We start from the raw sequence: 16946 nt of genomic DNA on the forward strand, positions 1-16946 counted from the left end.
ATTTTAGATTGCAGAATTGCAACTGAGCAATAAATTACAGAACTTAAACTATATTTCTTAAACTGAGAAATCATATAAGGATTTCTAACAAATCTTTCTGCAATTTCCATGAAACAATTAAAAATGAAATACAAACCCAAGTTCCATAATCGATAAAAATGTAAGCTTGGCTCGGATTTTGCAAAGCTACGTCATTGAAATACTTTGTGGAGGTGAGTTGGAACAAATCAGTGAAGTCACCAGGATATTAGTTATGTCAATCTATTTCATATGTAGCAGTACCATCAGTAAACTTACTAACCGAAGAAATAAACACTTGCTATGATTGGGTTCCCTTTACCCTGCTAAAATTCTATTCTCTTCAAGGTCCCCAAAGAACATAAAGTTAGCGTCAACTGAAAGATGCAAAGAAAAAGATTAGCAACGAAGCTAGAGCAAAAAAAAGAAGTAGGGTAATCATTTACAGAAAACTTATGATAAAAGGGATTAAAAACTATTATAATCTGTAACATAGTCATCCAACTTGTTTTCAGAAACTGAGACTAGCACAGAGAAACCCAAAGATGAAAAAGCTTTGCTAACCAACATAAAAAAGACAACAAAGCAATCAAAACTTGACCAATTACCCAAATCAATGTTAATGTCTTGGCTGAACATATCAAACTAAAACTGAAAGTAGCAAAGGCAGAGAGATAGCCATCGAATCAAACCCAAAAACCATCAAATTCCATGAAAAGAAACAAAATCTAAAATTTACTTCTCTACCAATACAATGTCTGATTTACCTCAATGATGTCACGCCGAGAATTTAAAGTAATCATCATCGAAGAAGACATAAATAATCGTACAAGCTTCTGGTAGAAGTGGAAAAGTAAAAGACCCAGAAACTCCTTCCGCTTGTGGAGGACCTAATCGGCGCAGTCGGGCAATCTGAAAGTAAAATCCGATTACAAAAATCCAAAGCAATTTCAAAAGATTTGAAAGGAAAGTAATTCGAAAACCCAAAACCACAAAAACCATGCAACCAAGCATCAAACCACAAAACCCAGAAGAAAAACACGAATTAAAACACAAAAAAACCAGGTACTTCAGATCATTATCCAATTACCCAGATTCCTCTTCTTCTTCTTCTCGTCCCCCTCTTCTCCTTCTCTCTCCGATCAGTCTGGCGATGTGAATTTCCCTCTTCTTCTTTCTGTGCATGTCTCTCGCAGAAGACCTCTTTCTCTCGTAAAAGACCCAGAAGACACCTCTCCCAGTCTCTCTGTCACCCTCAGACTGTTGAATGGCAGTGTCGTAATTAAGAAACACAAAGGGGTAAAAGAGTAAATCAATACGGCCGGTACTGTTCACGGGGAGATAACGCTTTAGTATAGGTAATTCTGTTTTCATGAGTTGGATTAGTGCCCTTGAATTTGGGTAGATTAATTCGAGTAATGCCAAGCATAGTATTTCTTGACGATATCATGTGACAATGAAATAAAATTACATCATATCAAATGAAATATCATATATTCGCATAATGTCTTTTAACCGAGGATATTTTTTTTTTTTTTTGGATATTGTAATAAACTGCTTGTGAAATTCACTTTTTAATTACATTTCAACAAATCCATCGTTTAGTTATCATCTTAGCAAACTTCCAACCTAACTAAATGTTGTAAGATATTTATAATTTTGATATATTATTATGAACATTATCGGTTCAGGTTGGATAAATTTGGTTCATCTATTAATTTGATATAATTCGGTAGGACTGGCATTTTAGGTCGAACCAGCCGATTTTTTAACCTGCCTGTACGTACCGAATTGGGCCGAATTATCGACTTGGCTGAGCCGTACCGATAATCAGCTTTGGCTCGGCTACGATACGAGTAATATTTCCCAAAATGTTGTAAGAGGCAAGGTTCGAACCCCTAGCCCCTTACAAGAAAGTTTTGCTCTCAACCACTGGAGCATGAGTTGTCTTTAGTATATAATGTACAAAGTTTGTATTTATTACTTCTTCACCTCCAACGTATCGAATAATTCCAAAAATAGATAAATGTAAGAGGGATGACTCAAACTGCTGACCTTTTAGAAAGAGGGTTTGCTCTCAACCACTAGATCACAAGCTTTTCTCAGTGTATATTGTACAAAATTTATATTTAATACTTCTCTAACATAAAACAATTAATAAAAGAGGCTCATGACAACAACAGCCTTTGTCTTTTCTCTTTCCTCTCTGTTCTAGTGTTTTGTTCTTCGTCTTTTTTTTTTTTTTACTGATAGAAGCTTGGCCTAGACTTTCTCTTCTTCTTCTTTATGGGCTCAATAGCTATAGAAGTCAAAAAAAACTATTTCATTGTTTCCAACTTTCTATTAGATTGAATTCGAAAGACTCTCCCTTTCACTCAGTTTCTATCCTCCTCCTCCTTTTCATTCAATTCTTTCATCAACCACTTCTTTCTTCTTTTACATTTCTCTCATTCCATTTCAGTTCTCCATCATCTGCAACATCAAGACATCAAATCTACATCATCTCCAATTCTCCATCAATAGATATGAAAAACTCCATCATCACATCTGCATCTCAATCATTGGATCTGCTGATTTCCTTCGATTTTTCCAAATCTGGGTGATTTCCTTCAATTTCTCGCTGACATCGTTAATACTGCAATTCAAGCCGAATCGTGCAGATATCTCGGTATACCGATCTATCGGTAACTGACGGTAGAGGTACGGTAAAGGTTATAAATTCTAGAATACCGACCAACGTCGGTCGGTAGCCAGTTGAATGATTTTGGGGTTGGTATTCAACCGAATCCAGCCTTATAATTCGATACCTTTATAATTATCAATTTGACTGAAAAATTGCACAAACGATGTAGTTACAATTTTTCGGACTCAGATGGCCTACATAAGGAACTATCAAAGCACCAACAAGAGAACCATCATCTCTTCTTGCTACCACACATGTGCCAAGAACTCTATTTGAGATTTATTTGCTCTATCAATGTTCAACTATGTTGCGCATATCAGTAATTTACACTCCATGAGGACCCACATCATCATCTTATGAAACATTGGGCCCATTACACTGAAAACCACTTAAGTTCCTTACCTTTGTGGATTTTGCAACATGAAAAAATAGGAGTTTAATGGGACATCAATTTAGCAATACATTAAGGGCACGTTTACTTACTTGGAAGGAAAGGGAATGATTACGGGGTAAAAACATTTCTGCGTTTACTAACACATAAATGAATCGGAATGATTCCGGGTAAAAGAATTCCTGCGTTTACTAACACATGAAGGAATCGGAATGGATGTAGATCCCACCTCCTTATCAGGAATCAATTCATGAATACTGAGGAATTCGATTACGAAGGGGGGAGATGGGTTTAGGAATCATTCCTCCGGAATCAATACCGATTCCTTTCTTCTCCCATTCCACTTGTCTCCGATTCATGATTATTTTCCATTCCAAGTAAGTAAACGTGCCTAAGTAGATTTAGTTAGAGATAAAGGTAGACTAATTTGATACAGAGGTAGTGTAGCCACATACTAATCTACCAATATATAGAGCCACTCTACATTTCAATTATCGTTACATTGATATACCATAAACTGACCACATGAAGAAATAACTCAAGAAAATCTCTTCTTCCATTAATTGATATACAAATAACAACTCACTACATGCTCTTTAGACTAGTCTGTATTGTAAATGTAAAATAACAACAGCCTTTTTATAATTTCGGTTGTATATAATAATAATTAACTACATATAACAAATAATGAATTGCACCTCTTTTTTTTTTTTTAGTAAAATGAGGTCAGCCCTTTATTGAAATTGAAATTTTACAACAATATGATGCAAAAATGCATCAACAACGAAAATAAACAATACGAACGGAAAAGATTCAAAAGTTATATCTAAAATGCAAGAAAATATTAATAAAGCAATAGCAGCAACGTTGAAACGCATAGCTGATTTTACACTACGGATTGCAGCCGTGTAGTGAATTGGGTAGTCTGTGGTTTGACTACCCATGCAAATCTAATGCGCAAACTAACAAAAGTCAATTCGGCGCAGAACTAAGGGCAATCTTCCACCTAATGATCGAAGCCGGCCAAGGTTGTCATAACATGGCCATGTTGGCAGACGATCTTTCATGAACAGATACCAAAGACTTGGGTCCTGAATCCAATACTAGTAGCGCCTAGGGGTCCCAAGCCATTCTAGCAAATAACAAGCAACCCAACAAAAATAGTGGGTCGCAGTCCAATCCCAAAGCTCACCTGGATCCCAGATCCGAATCCAGTGGCAAAGCCCACCCGGATCCCAGATCTGGATCCGTCTACGCAGTCCTTGCCAAAATCGGAGCTTGATGGCAACCAGTTCATCTCGGTCTGCACTCCTGCCGCCTGCAACGCACCACCTGACCACCATACGGCTTATCATCCTACATCGCTGATCCAGCAAGGTCGATGGCCTGAAACAAGCACCACCATCCGTATTACGACGGCATCGGAGATCATCAATTCCTCTGCGAAAGTCACACAGCATGAACCCACAATCTGGCAGCAACAGTGATGGATCCTGACGATCCGGTCGGAGAAGACAACCTCTTCCATGATCATTTGCTAACCAAATGAGCCCCTGTCTCGCCGGCAAGCCTACACCAAAATAGCCTCTGCCGTTTAAGAGCAGCATCCCCTTGAAACCTGTTGACACCCAAAAATCCAGCCCTCAAGCCCAATTCATGCTTTAAGCCCAATTCATATTTCAAGGCGAATTACACCTGCAACCATCACGCCACGCACGTAGACCCAAGCCACATTCACGCACTTGGGGCTTACAAGAATGGGTGTGGTGTGGAAGGTTACAGAAAAGTATGATGTCCATTGCGAGTTTTAGGCATACTGATAATTTTGGACTTGGGACTAAAATTCAAGCCAGCAGCCCAATTCTCAACATGGGCAAGGTGAAGAAGAGAGATAGCACAATTCAAGCCCAATATCCCTTTGATAAGAGGGATAAAGTCAACCCCAACAAGCAAAGAACCGCAAAAGCCCAAGCCCAAATCCTTTGAAACCAAACAAAACACTAAATGCCACATATAACCCTGATCCCAACACCAGAAACACAATCCCAGCAACATGGCCTCTTTGCCACCTCTATCTTACACTTATGCACTAGTCCTTCAACATCTATCTTGCAAGAAACAACTATGGATTGGACACAGACTTGAACCTTAGCAAAATTGATGTATCTCTTATGAAAGAAAAAGAAGAGATGGAAGATGGATGGAATTGGAGTGATTTTCATACTAGCCTCTGGGCAAACATATATAAAGATCGTTTGCAACTGTTTGAGTCTAATTGCAACTCCTTATTATCTGAAAACTCAAATTGTCAAAACAAAAATTAATGTATTTTTGTTTTTCCTCTGAGGTTCATTTTTGACAGATTAATGTATTTATATTATATATCAATATTGGCCAAGATGTCAGCTTCTATGAAAGCGCCCACTCTTCTAGCCAATTTTCATCTACTATGTGTTACAAATTTGCTCTTATAAACATATGCAACTTGGATTATATTTACGATTGATTCCCACAATTTCTAATAATATAAAGGAATAACTTAGTACAAGATGATTTGGTGCTAAAATTGCAACTCACGCGCAATAAGAGCACAATCATCAAAGAATTGAAAAATATTTAAACCTGAAATTATCGTACCTTGGAGATCTTGAGCTAACTCAATGCATGGTTAATGAGTTACAAAAGTTAATTGCTAAACCAAAAATAAAATTGGAAAACCCTTTTTTTTGAAAGGAAAGACGACAAACTATATTAAGTGATAACAAAGGGTTACATGGAGCGATGCAAAAGCATCGAAAGACAACAATAAAGCATAACGAGATGCACAAAAGCATCTATAATAAAGAAAAAACAATAAAGGATAATAAGATGTACATACGCATCTAAAATGAAAGGTAACTAGGATGTGACTTGATGTCGAACCTTGAGCTAACTAAAATAATCTCGCTATTATATATCCCATCAAATCAAAGTTGCTAGCTTTGACACTTATTGCTTATGACTTTCGTTTCAATTCTATTTTCATGAGTTAGATTAGTGCCCTTGGATTTGGGTAGATTCATTCGAGTAATGCCAAGCATAGTATTTCTTGACCACATCATATAGCATATCTTTGTAGGATGAAATAAAATTACAGCAAAGATTAATAGTATATCTATATATAATATAGTCATATAATGTCTATTTACTACGAGATTCTTTTCTTTATGTAATTTAATGAATTTCTTGTGATATTCATTTTCAATTACATTTCAACAAATCAACATTTTAGTTGTTAGTCTCCATGAATCAATCATCTTTGTAAATTTTCAGCTAAATTGAAAGTTAAAAGGTATTCATAATATTGATTTACTATTATGAAATCCGCTTTGGGATTGATTTGCTCTGTCAAAATTCAACCTACAAAACCAGATTTTGGTTATTGCCATTGTTGCACATCAGTAACTCACTCCATAAGGACCCACATCCTCCTTTTATAAAACAATGTGCCTATTACCAAGCCACCACCGAAAACCACTTAATCTCCTTATCCTTTGCAAATTTTGCAACATGAAGAAATAGGAGTTCAACAATACATCAAATTAGCGATACATTGTAACCAAAAAAAAAAAAAAATTAGCGATACATTAAGTAAATTTAGTTAGAGCCAAAGATAGAATAATTTGATATAGAGGTAGGGTAGCCGCATACTGATCTACCAATATATAGAGTCACTCTAACTCTCAATCGGACCAGTCTACTTGATGTATCTATACATTGATATACCATAGATGAACCCCATGAAGAAATAACTCAAGGAATCTCTCATTCCATTGATCTACGAACAACAACTCACTATTTTCTATTTAGACTAGTACGTATTGTAAATATAAAATAACAACACCCTTTTTACACTTACGGTATGACTAATAACAACTAACTACATTGTGACAAGAGGAAAATACATTGGAAAACATGGAATGCATTGTGTAATCCGAAGGAAGAGGGGGGTCTTGGCTTTCGTAGCCTTTCGAACTTCAATTCAGCAATGCTTGCTAAGCAGGCATGGAGGGTGATTTCTAACCCCAATTCTCTTATTGCTCGTCTTTATAAAGCAAAGTACTACCCTACAGAGTCCTTTTGGACAGCAGAATTACATACCTCTCCTTCTTATTCATGGAGAAGTATCTTCTCTACAAGGGAACTTTTACAAGAAAGTGTTTATTGGCAAATTGGTAATGGGACGCAGGTAAACATTTGGTCGGACTCGTGGGTGCCTAGTTTACTAAGTGGGAAACCCAATGTGAATGCAACGGCCTTGGAGAAGGTGGCCGGGGTACAAGATCTGATCTCCACTACTGGAAGTTGGAATGTTGAGCTAATTAATAGGCTTTTTTCTGTGGAGGAAGCAGAAGCGATATTGAGCATACCACTAAGCTCAAGGAATGTAGAAGATAGATTGGTATGGAAGTTAGAGAGGGATGGTAAGTATTCGGTAAAAACTGCTTATCGATTCTCTCTTTCTCATTCTAATTCTAGAAGTCCATTTGAACTCTTTGTTGGTGTCGATTTTTGGAAGAAATTATGGAAGGTTGTGATGCCTAGTTCAGCGAAGATTCATATTTGGAGGGTTTGTCATAACATTCTCCCTTCAAAGGAAAGGTTACTGTCTAGAAGAGTGCCTTTGGAAACACAGGTTTGTGTTCTTTGTGAAAGTGCAACTGAGACATCTTTGCACATTTGTCGTGATTGTCCTTTTACAAAATAGGTTTTACAAGGTAATGGTGTGTTGGTTCACACTTGTTTCAGTCCACAAGCTTTGAATTGTGACTTGCTAGGGTGGTTGAGCATCTGTGTTCAGGCTTTATCGTTAAAGGATTTGGGGGATCTTCTGTTTCTTTTGTGGAGTGTGTGGAAGGAAAGAAATAGTAGAGTATGGGATGATAAGAAAGGTCAACCTTGGGATGTTCTACTTAAGGCTACTACAAGATTACAGGATTTTCGTTTTCATAATACTAGGCCGACATTGAGGGAGCCTAGCAACTCAAGATTGGCTCGGTGGCGGGCTCCATCAGTGGGGATCTATAAAATTAATGTGGATGGCAGTTTTGATCATGTTTCAAGAAATGGTAGCGCTGGTTTTGTGGTGCATGATTGCAATGGCACCATGATAGCAGGAGGAGGGAAACCGCTGTGTGGGTTGCTTTCAGCTGAACATGCAGAAGCATTGGCATGTAAACTAGCTTTTCACTTTGTCTTGGATCAGGTTTTGGTACCGGCCATAGTGGAGACTGACTCTCAGCTTGTGCAGCAGCAATTGTGCAGGTCTGGGGGGAGTAATTTCTCACATCTTGGGCGGCTTTATGATGATTTGGGCTCCATTTTGAGAGCTCACTCTAATTTGAAGGTCGTTTATACCAGAAGAGGTGCTAATAAAGCAGCTCATCTAATGGCTGCATCTGTTAGTTCGTTATCTCGAGAATGTTTTTATTTTTCTCCTCCTCCCTTTCTGCTTGCTGTTATTGCAGCTGAGCAAGACCATATGTAATTCTTATTATTCTTAATAAAAGTTGACCTCTTCTTTTCAAAAAAAAACTAACTACATATAACAAACAATAAATTACACCTCTTCTGAATTGGGAGAGAAATTGTAATTATCAATAAAAATTGCTTTAAATAAAAATTTATCCAAAAGCATTTCGTATACTTACTAGTAGGAGTACTGTTCACCAAGTGAAGAATACTACACTACATGTATATCTTAATTCAATGGTGGAAAACAAAATAACTTAAACCTAATATTAATTCTCCCACCACTAGATATAAATTCAATGGTGATTGAGCATAATATAATTTTCTTAGAAAGTTACTAACCATGTACCTATACCCTTAATAAGAGCTTCAAGAAAGCACTACCAAATTTGGTATTTGAACATCACTTCATTCTTTTCTTCATCAAACTACCTATTTCCATTATTTTTATTTTACATTTTACACCTCTCATTCTATCCCCCTCCATCTACCATCCATCTTCACATTCACGTTAGCCACATCCGACGATGTCACTCATCAGCTCCGGTGATGCCAACCAGCTAATTCCTGCAGAGTGAAGTTGAGCTTGAAAGTTGAAAATACTGAAAAAAATAAAAATAAAAAATAAACAAAATAAAGTCATATGACGAGATCGGCAAATCAACTTTAATTACATGACTATCATATGAAACTTGATCAAATCCATGTTCAAAGATCTTTAGTATTAAATAACTTTAATGAAGATTAGAGATTTCAGCGAGCTGTAATAAAAGCTTAAACTCTAATCCATTTAAATTTAAAATACAACATAAAAATGAAATATCTCGGATGATGTACTAACTTGTATTGGAAAAATAACCACAAAAAGTGGTTCAGTGGTGTGGAACCCCCATATCCTGCGTTTGCCCACGTCAAGTTATCTACTGAAATATAAACGTGGCCATGGGAGGGGCTACAATGCCCTGTTGGCTGTCTGAACCCTCAGCGGATTAATCTCTGGGCCTAGAAACCATGAGTTTGATAATTATATCTAAACCAGTGTGTATTACCTACACTATATCCGATCAACTTATATGCCAATTAACACTAATTCGACAAATAAATAAGAATACAAAATTGAATTGGTACAAAACTAATGAATTGGAAATCACTGAGTTGTTTGGATGATAGAGGCTTGCAGTAGCAATCTTGCACTTACGCACTAGTTCTTCAACCTCTATCTAGCAATATACAACTACCAATTGGACACATACTATAACCCTAGCTAACTTGATGTTTCTCTTACGGAAAAAAAAAAAAAAAAAAAAGATGGAAGATGGAATTGTAGTGATTTTCATGTTGGCTTCCGGCCATACTTATATAAAGATCGTTTACGACTGTTTTAAGTGCAGTTGCAACTCCTTATTACCTGAAAACTCAAACTGTCAAAATGAAAAAAATGTATTTCCATTTTTCCTTCCAATGCTCATCTTTTGACGGATTAATATATTTATTTATATATCAATACTGTCCAAGAGGTGAGCTTCCACGAAGCGCTCACTCTTCTAGCCAACTTCCATTTACTATGTGTTATAAGTTGGACTTATAAACATATGTGACTTGGATTATATTTGCGATTGATTCTCAGAATTTCTAAAGATATAGAGGAACAACATTGTACAAGATACAATACAATGTGGTTCACGATTTTGATTGTAGAGGAACAATTAAACGTCCATTATTTCAGCACAAACACCAGTTTGTGTTCCTTCCTTCAACTCCAAATACATACACAATAAATTTGCCTAAAAAGAACCATCACAAATGACTACCGTCGTACTGCCAACCAAGCCGGGAATCCAGAAGGGAGGAGAAAACAAATGTGGTGCCTCTTTTTTTTTTTTTTTTTTTTTCATTTTGTTATAAGGGAGGATCATCATATTTTACAAATAGGAGAGGTCTGAAATAGAACCCATATTAGAACAACCCCTCTTTACAAAATGCCAGAAAGAGATGCTCAAACCACAAGTCTTTTGAAGAAACCTATAAATCAAATGCATTTGAGCCCAATTACGCAGCAGCCAAAGCCCAAATCTTTCATGCCATTGATGAAAAAATAATAAGTTCAGCTAGCTTGCCAACAGACAAGTGGTCTTTATTTTTTTTTTTTTTGACAAATGAGACGAGTGATCTTGAATTACAAGAATGCAATTGCATCCAGGAAAAAGTCCAAGAGTGCGGTTCATTTCTTTGGTTCTGGCGTTCAATACTAATGCACAGCTTTGTTTCAGATTTGGGTGAACCAACTCAAACAAACTCACAGAAGGTTAGAGAACAAGAGATTAAAAAAAAAAAAAGACTACGGCTAGAAGTGTGACCGTTAGAGCAATCAAATCTCTGACCAAAAATGCTAAAATGATAAGCATGATCAAGTTCTATCCAGTAAAGAGACCTCTAACCCCCAATTCATTAAATATATATACAATGTTCAGTTTGCACCCAAGATAGTACTGAAGAACCCAGCAGAATCTACAAAAAAGTGTCCTGTAGCAGGTAAGTCATATGATAGTCCATCAGACTAACAACCTAACACCAAACGCGGTTTAACTTTGAAATCAGAATTGAATAATTTTAGTCTAACAGTAAACAACTGAAACAATGCCGAGTTAGTGATGAGTTAGATCTTCACATGTACCTAACCTGATGAATTGTGTTAGACAGATTCGGCCCCGTAATTTCCATCATGGTTGCCATTTTCTTTACTCAGTTTAGATTTTGGTAATGTAGAGACTTGTCGTGGGGATGTTCTGCTTGATTGCTGCCTCAAATTTAGGTAAGTGTAAATGGACATTCCGGCAATTGCTGTGAAGGCCCCACAAATACTGGTCTTGCCTGGATTGGAACTAAACAGGTAGTAGTTTCCAAGAAGAATGACACATGTTTTGAATTGACCAAGAACAACATGTGTAACAGCAGATGTAGCCCTGTCATTTAACAGAAAGATAAAAAATGAGGATGAGAACCAAAACAACCAGCTAAAATAAAATTTAGTGTGCATAGCTCAAAAAGTAAAAGAAATAGTGATGAATGAAAATATAATTGTCCCTAATATACACTATACAAAATGCAGGAAATGAATCCATTATCTAATCTTACAAGACTACAGTTGAAGTACTTATCATGAGAAAGGGAGTTTCTAGTATTTATCATAATGGTCATCTGTAAAACTTGGCCTGGTGTCTTTTTGGTCAGTTGTCTACGGTCTACCTGCAGGTAATTCTAGATATTGGGGCAATATGTTGTTCAGTCTAGCAAGTGTTGTTCAATCCTCCCACATGGTCGTAAGTTATTGGTTATGGCCTACCATGGATACAACTAACCTCCTTCAGTCATTGCCTCCTATCAGCTATACTCTAGAATTGTTAATGACGTTGTGAGTCCACGGCTATAATGTTGCTAACGAGATTCTATCTTGGCTTGTTTGAGAGCCATTACGTGCCAGGTGAACAAAAAATCAAGTGAAGAAATTGATCCATGATGTAATGAATTACTAACGCAATGCGGATGATAATACACAATGAAACAGTAAATTATTTGACAACGCGATTAGTGCAAATGATAAAAGCTATGCAAGAATAAAACAAAATACCCACTAGTTATCAAGAACTCTTCACTATCACATATTTACTTTTGAAAAACTGTTATTGTTCTGGAAGATTTTCTGCGATAAATAGGTTGTAAGAAAATGTAGAATTAAGTGTCCAAGTAAAATGAAATGGTGAAGATACACCTCAAAACAATTTAGATTTCTCTCATCAATTCGGAATGTAACCAATTCTCATATCCAGTAGAAGATTTGCCAGTAGTTATCTATCTCTCCAACAAAGAAGTAAAGACACAGATAGAGGTTAAATGGATGTGAAAGGCAGGAACTGTTGAATTGAAGAGCTAGACACTTTATACATAGACATTATGTATCGTTAAAAATAGACCATTGTCCTAGCCATTATATATAGACATCATGTATCCTTAAAAACAGACCTGTTTCCTAGCCATAATATGATATATGGAAACTTCAGATGCAAAGTAGATAAAATGCTTCAAAGAACCTCAGCGATCCATATAGTCCATATCTAATCTAACAGCTAAGCTAAAAGATCATTACTAACGCTGAATCTATGACATATGCAAGTTGAATTATAATATTGTACCCCATAGACAACTTTGTTCATTTTTTACAACTGAAACTTCACATGTTTGGCTACTTGGGTATAACATAAACCAGACACCAGCGAGGCAAAGATTTTTATAATTCGAAACAGAACCGCACAGGTCATTATGTAGTGGCCACAGAGAAGAAACAGATATTATATAGGGGCCTATATAGAACATACATACCCAAGAGCTAGAGCACCAGACCACTGAAGTAAGAAGCCGAGAATAGCTGACATGAGAATTGCTGAGGTGTTATTAAAACTCCAATTAAAGGAGAGAGCACCAGGTGGATCCAACCAGGGTATCAGTGCGACCAGAAAAAATAAAGTAACTGGTGTTGTCTTCCACATTAACCTGTTCAATGAGTTGCATTTTGGTTAAGATGCAAATGGAGATTCTTTCGTGTAGATGTCAAAATAAAGGACATTCCAATAAAAATTCAAGAATTACAAATGCAGCATAACTTACGCCAATGCTGTCCAGTTCTCCTGCTGTTGCAGACTAGACCAAAGAATCTTATTAATTGCACTAGGTATTATCCATGCTAATGCTATACAAGCACCAAAGAGATGGAATTGCAGATCCGTTACAGTAGCCACAGCAACACCAAAAGATACTACTGCAAGTGTTAGGACCTGAAAGATTGAGTCAGGACAGAAATGAGAACTTGTTACATTTTGCTTGGCTGTAACAATGATTGAAAAATAAAGTAATAAATGTTGGAGCAGAATTCGGAAAGAGAGAGGTTAATCAATTCCCAGGTAGCCAGACTGATACAAGCATCCTAAATACAAAAGTATCATAGACCAAAAGAATAGTAACACCAGTTCAAGAGATGTAAACCAGAAAAGTAGCATGGCAGCACTTCAGAGAGAGAAAGAAGGCAGGATTAGGTGATTCATTTGGATATGTAAAATGTCCAGGATGTCTCCACATATTTGAAGTAAAATTTTAATATTGTACACATGGCTGAAATGGTGCCGGACGCATAAAACTCATGGTGGACAAATCAACTCCAAAATATTCTATCGATGTCTCTACATATATTATAAAAATTTTATGTTTTATTTATGATTGGTATGCAGTCACCAATGCCAGGTTTTACAATCAAATACACTTTTCCATATAGCAGCTTATTTTTTCCCTGTTGTAATATATATTCGCCCGAATAAATTTGTTGGTACTATGCAGACCACAGGGAATATAAGGTTCACATACTCCTGATTTCTTCGTCCATCAAAAGAAGATGAAAATAATGAGGATAGCGAAAACAATATAGTATCCACTTTTCCCCAAACACACAAAGCTATACATCAATCACCTTTGTTTTCTTTTTTGTGACGAGTAAAACCAGACATGGATCATCCCAAATTTTTTGGTCTGCTACAGTTTACTTGCATAATTGATACTCAAGACGCCCAAGAGAAAACTGTTACCTTGGAAAAAGACACTCTCTTATTGTAGAGTAAAAATTCTGCGAGAACAATTGATGGGGTAACCGCAATCTTAGACATCTGATAAAAACCCACACTGAAGAAAGAGATATTAAATTCAATGTTCAAAAACTATATTAATTAGGAAAAAAGTTATGAAATATCTCACCTATTGTACTTTAAGCTAACATTAGCAAGGCCGGTGGATAGAGCCATAACAAAGCCAAGAGTAAATAACGTAGATAAGCGAGCCGATTTTGAGGGAGATGCAGGGAGGATAGACAGAGATTTCAGAATGGCCATCAATAACCAGCTTACAACGTAGTGGATAAAAGTGAGAAATATAGGAAACTGGAACCCAACAACTTTGAGCACCTGAAGAAGACAAAGGAAGTTACCAACTGAACTGCTGTAACTTTAAGATCCAATCAGGCAATTTACAGATCGATTCAACATGGTAGAAAGTTTAGCATACGAACCAATTTGTTCATGAAAATTATACCAACAGCAACTATAAAATTGAATGTAAGAGCAGTTGCAGGGCCACATAGTTGTTGCTGTTGACGCTTTGCACCTTCAGGTGAGCGAAACACATTGAATAGAGAAGACCGCAAGTCTTCAAGAGCTTTTCCTGAGTTAATGAAAAATAGAGTTGGATGAGAAGAATTATATCATTGTCTAACATAATACATATCCATGACTACTGTCATACTCTAAATGGTTTGCTTATTGTATGATTAATTTTGCTTTCAAACAATCACTTAAATCACAGACAGTGAGGAACCAAGAGCTTTCGGAACATAAATAAAATGCATAAATGCAATCACTTAAACCACAAACATATTGGCCTCTACATCAGCTAAAGAAACCATTGTTACCCTCCATTGGGTACTCAAAAGTCAAAACACAAAACAAGAGTAGTCTAAACTCTTTTTAAGAAGAAGCATTCAACTTATAAAGAACATATACAATATCAAGGTGGAGAATCACACTCGGGAACCACGTCATAAGCAATCACACCTTATAACATACTCAAGGTCGGGGATTTTCATGAACAAAAGCAAATCTTCTTACAAAAAAAAAAATCGAGATGTTACAAGTTCAAATAAATTGCCGTAACAAATAGGGAGAATAATTATTTAATAAAAGGGAAGAAAAAGATTCATATCAAATAGATTCTAAAACAAAGTGGTTAACATTTTCAACAAAAATCTCATGCAAATGGGCCAATGTAGTCATAAGTAAACAGGTGTTAAAATCTACCAATAGCTATTTGATTAAACCAAAAAACTAAGAGCCCCAGAAACGCCGGCCACTAATTGCATCAGTCACCCAGATCAACCAAACTAAGAGACCCTTCATAGCTATGTCTAATCATGAAAAAAAAAAATTAAGCCTTTAAATTAAACAAAAAATTCAAAAGAAAAAGAAAAATATTATTGGAATTAAGAATAGGGAAACTGAAGATTACCTCTTTCACCAGCATCACTATCCTTGCGTTTGAGAATCTTCCTGACATCTTTCCTCCCTAAGAAATTTAACATTTTTGGGTTGGGGTTGCAAAAGCATAAACCTTTCGATCTCTAACACTGTCTCTGATTAAAAAGAAGTAGTTTTCGGGTTCTGGGTCTCTCTCTAACGGCGTTATTAGAGTGAGAGTGGAGCAGCAAGTAATAGCTGTGAGTTTGAGTTGAAATGAAATGACGAGGATATGAAGGGGAAATGGGGAAAGAGAGCATCCATTTAGGAGACAGAGACGGAGAGACACGTGGGTTGACGAGAGCGGTGATGGCGGAAATTTGAAGTTGTTTGTCTCTGAGACTGAGAGAGAACTTTTTTCTTTTTCTTTCTCTATCACAGAGTGTCTGAGAAATAGAGAGAAAACAATACAAAGATCGAGGTCGAAGACATCATCAGGCCTGCCCCAAGTACCGACAGACAGTTAAAAACGGTGGTAAACTCTTTTTCTTTTCCCTTGTTTTGACCACCCCACGAGAAAGTTTTTGTTTTTTTTTTCTACTTTAAGCCCGTCTCGTCGGCAGGAATGTCAAAATAGGAAAATGATTTATTTTCCTTTTCGATATGAAATGAAATATGTTTTGGTATTTCTATGTGGGGTGTTTGAAACATTATTGAAAATTAAATTATGAAATTTATTTTCCATTCTTATTATAGTGTTTTTTTTTTTTTTGAGGGGAATGAAAGACTAATTCATTGATGAAACATCATTACAATCAGAGATTAAAATTGCCTCCACAGACAGAGAGGAATAGTCGAAAAAAATTCCAACTGAAAATCGGCATTCTTAGCATCTTGCGCCAAGATATGAGCCGCTCCATTGGCTTGTCTTCCTACCTTAAGAACACAAGCATCCAAAGCTTCATGCAATAGCTCCCGTAGGTCTGCTAACAGAAAACCCAAATCTGAATGGTCTAAAGAAGAAGATGATAGAGCCGTCACCAACTCCAGGCAATCAGTTTCCACAATTAGAGGTGTGAGATGATTCTCAAGAGCTGTCTACACCCCAAGAAGCAGGGCCAACAGCTCAGCATGTTTGGCTGAGTTTGCTGTCATGACCGAATGCCGAAACCCATGCAGAAACAGCCCAGTATGATCACAAAACACTCCTCCTAACCCTGTACACCTAGAGATCTGATCAAACGCTACATCAACATTCAACTTCACATAGCCAACTGGAGGCTTAGTCCACTTTGGC

General features: G+C 36.7%; 1 protein-coding gene and 1 long non-coding RNA gene across 3 annotated transcripts; both read right to left on the reverse strand.

The window, feature by feature from the left end:
* Positions 1–124: 124 nt before the first annotated feature.
* Positions 125–1276, reverse strand: LOC112196565. The gene is made up of 3 exons (XR_002935265.2): positions 1109–1276; positions 786–930; positions 125–395 (listed from the first exon to the last, which is right to left on the reverse strand). It is a non-coding gene; the product is annotated as an uncharacterized LOC112196565 (long non-coding RNA).
* A 9476-nt stretch (positions 1277–10752) lies between these two features.
* Positions 10753–16167, reverse strand: LOC112196325 (nucleotide-sugar uncharacterized transporter 1). 2 transcript variants are annotated; one of them, XM_040517569.1, is made up of 8 exons: positions 15702–16167; positions 14710–14861; positions 14400–14605; positions 14234–14327; positions 13266–13432; positions 12981–13151; positions 11283–11566; positions 10753–11126 (listed from the first exon to the last, which is right to left on the reverse strand). In XM_040517569.1, exons 1-7 carry the CDS (start codon positions 15772–15774, stop codon positions 11296–11298), a joined length of 1134 nt encoding a protein of 377 aa, XP_040373503.1. In that variant the 5' UTR covers positions 15775–16167; the 3' UTR covers positions 10753–11126; positions 11283–11295. The 2 variants fall into 2 exon arrangements, with proteins under 2 accessions (XP_040373503.1, XP_024192414.1); XM_024336646.2 differs by having other exon boundaries at positions 10761–11566; positions 15702–16166.
* Between the last annotated feature and the right edge of the window lie 779 nt (positions 16168–16946).

Source organism: Rosa chinensis, chromosome 4 (assembly GCF_002994745.2).
Source record: "Rosa chinensis cultivar Old Blush chromosome 4, RchiOBHm-V2, whole genome shotgun sequence".
Lineage (NCBI taxonomy): Eukaryota > Viridiplantae > Streptophyta > Magnoliopsida > Rosales > Rosaceae > Rosa > Rosa chinensis.

Bases quoted from the DNA above. Each gene is read 5' to 3' on its own strand.
- LOC112196325 (XM_040517569.1), bottom strand. From the start codon at position 15,774: ATGTTAAATTTCTTAGGGAGGAAAGATGTCAGGAAGATTCTCAAACGC. The intron at 14,328-14,399 runs GTGAGATATTTC...CTCTTTCTTCAG, and splicing joins GTTAGCTTAAAGTACAATAG to TGTGGGTTTTTATCAGATGT. The intron at 11,567-12,980 runs GTATGTATGTTC...GTTAAATGACAG, and splicing joins TCTGGTGCTCTAGCTCTTGG to GGCTACATCTGCTGTTACAC.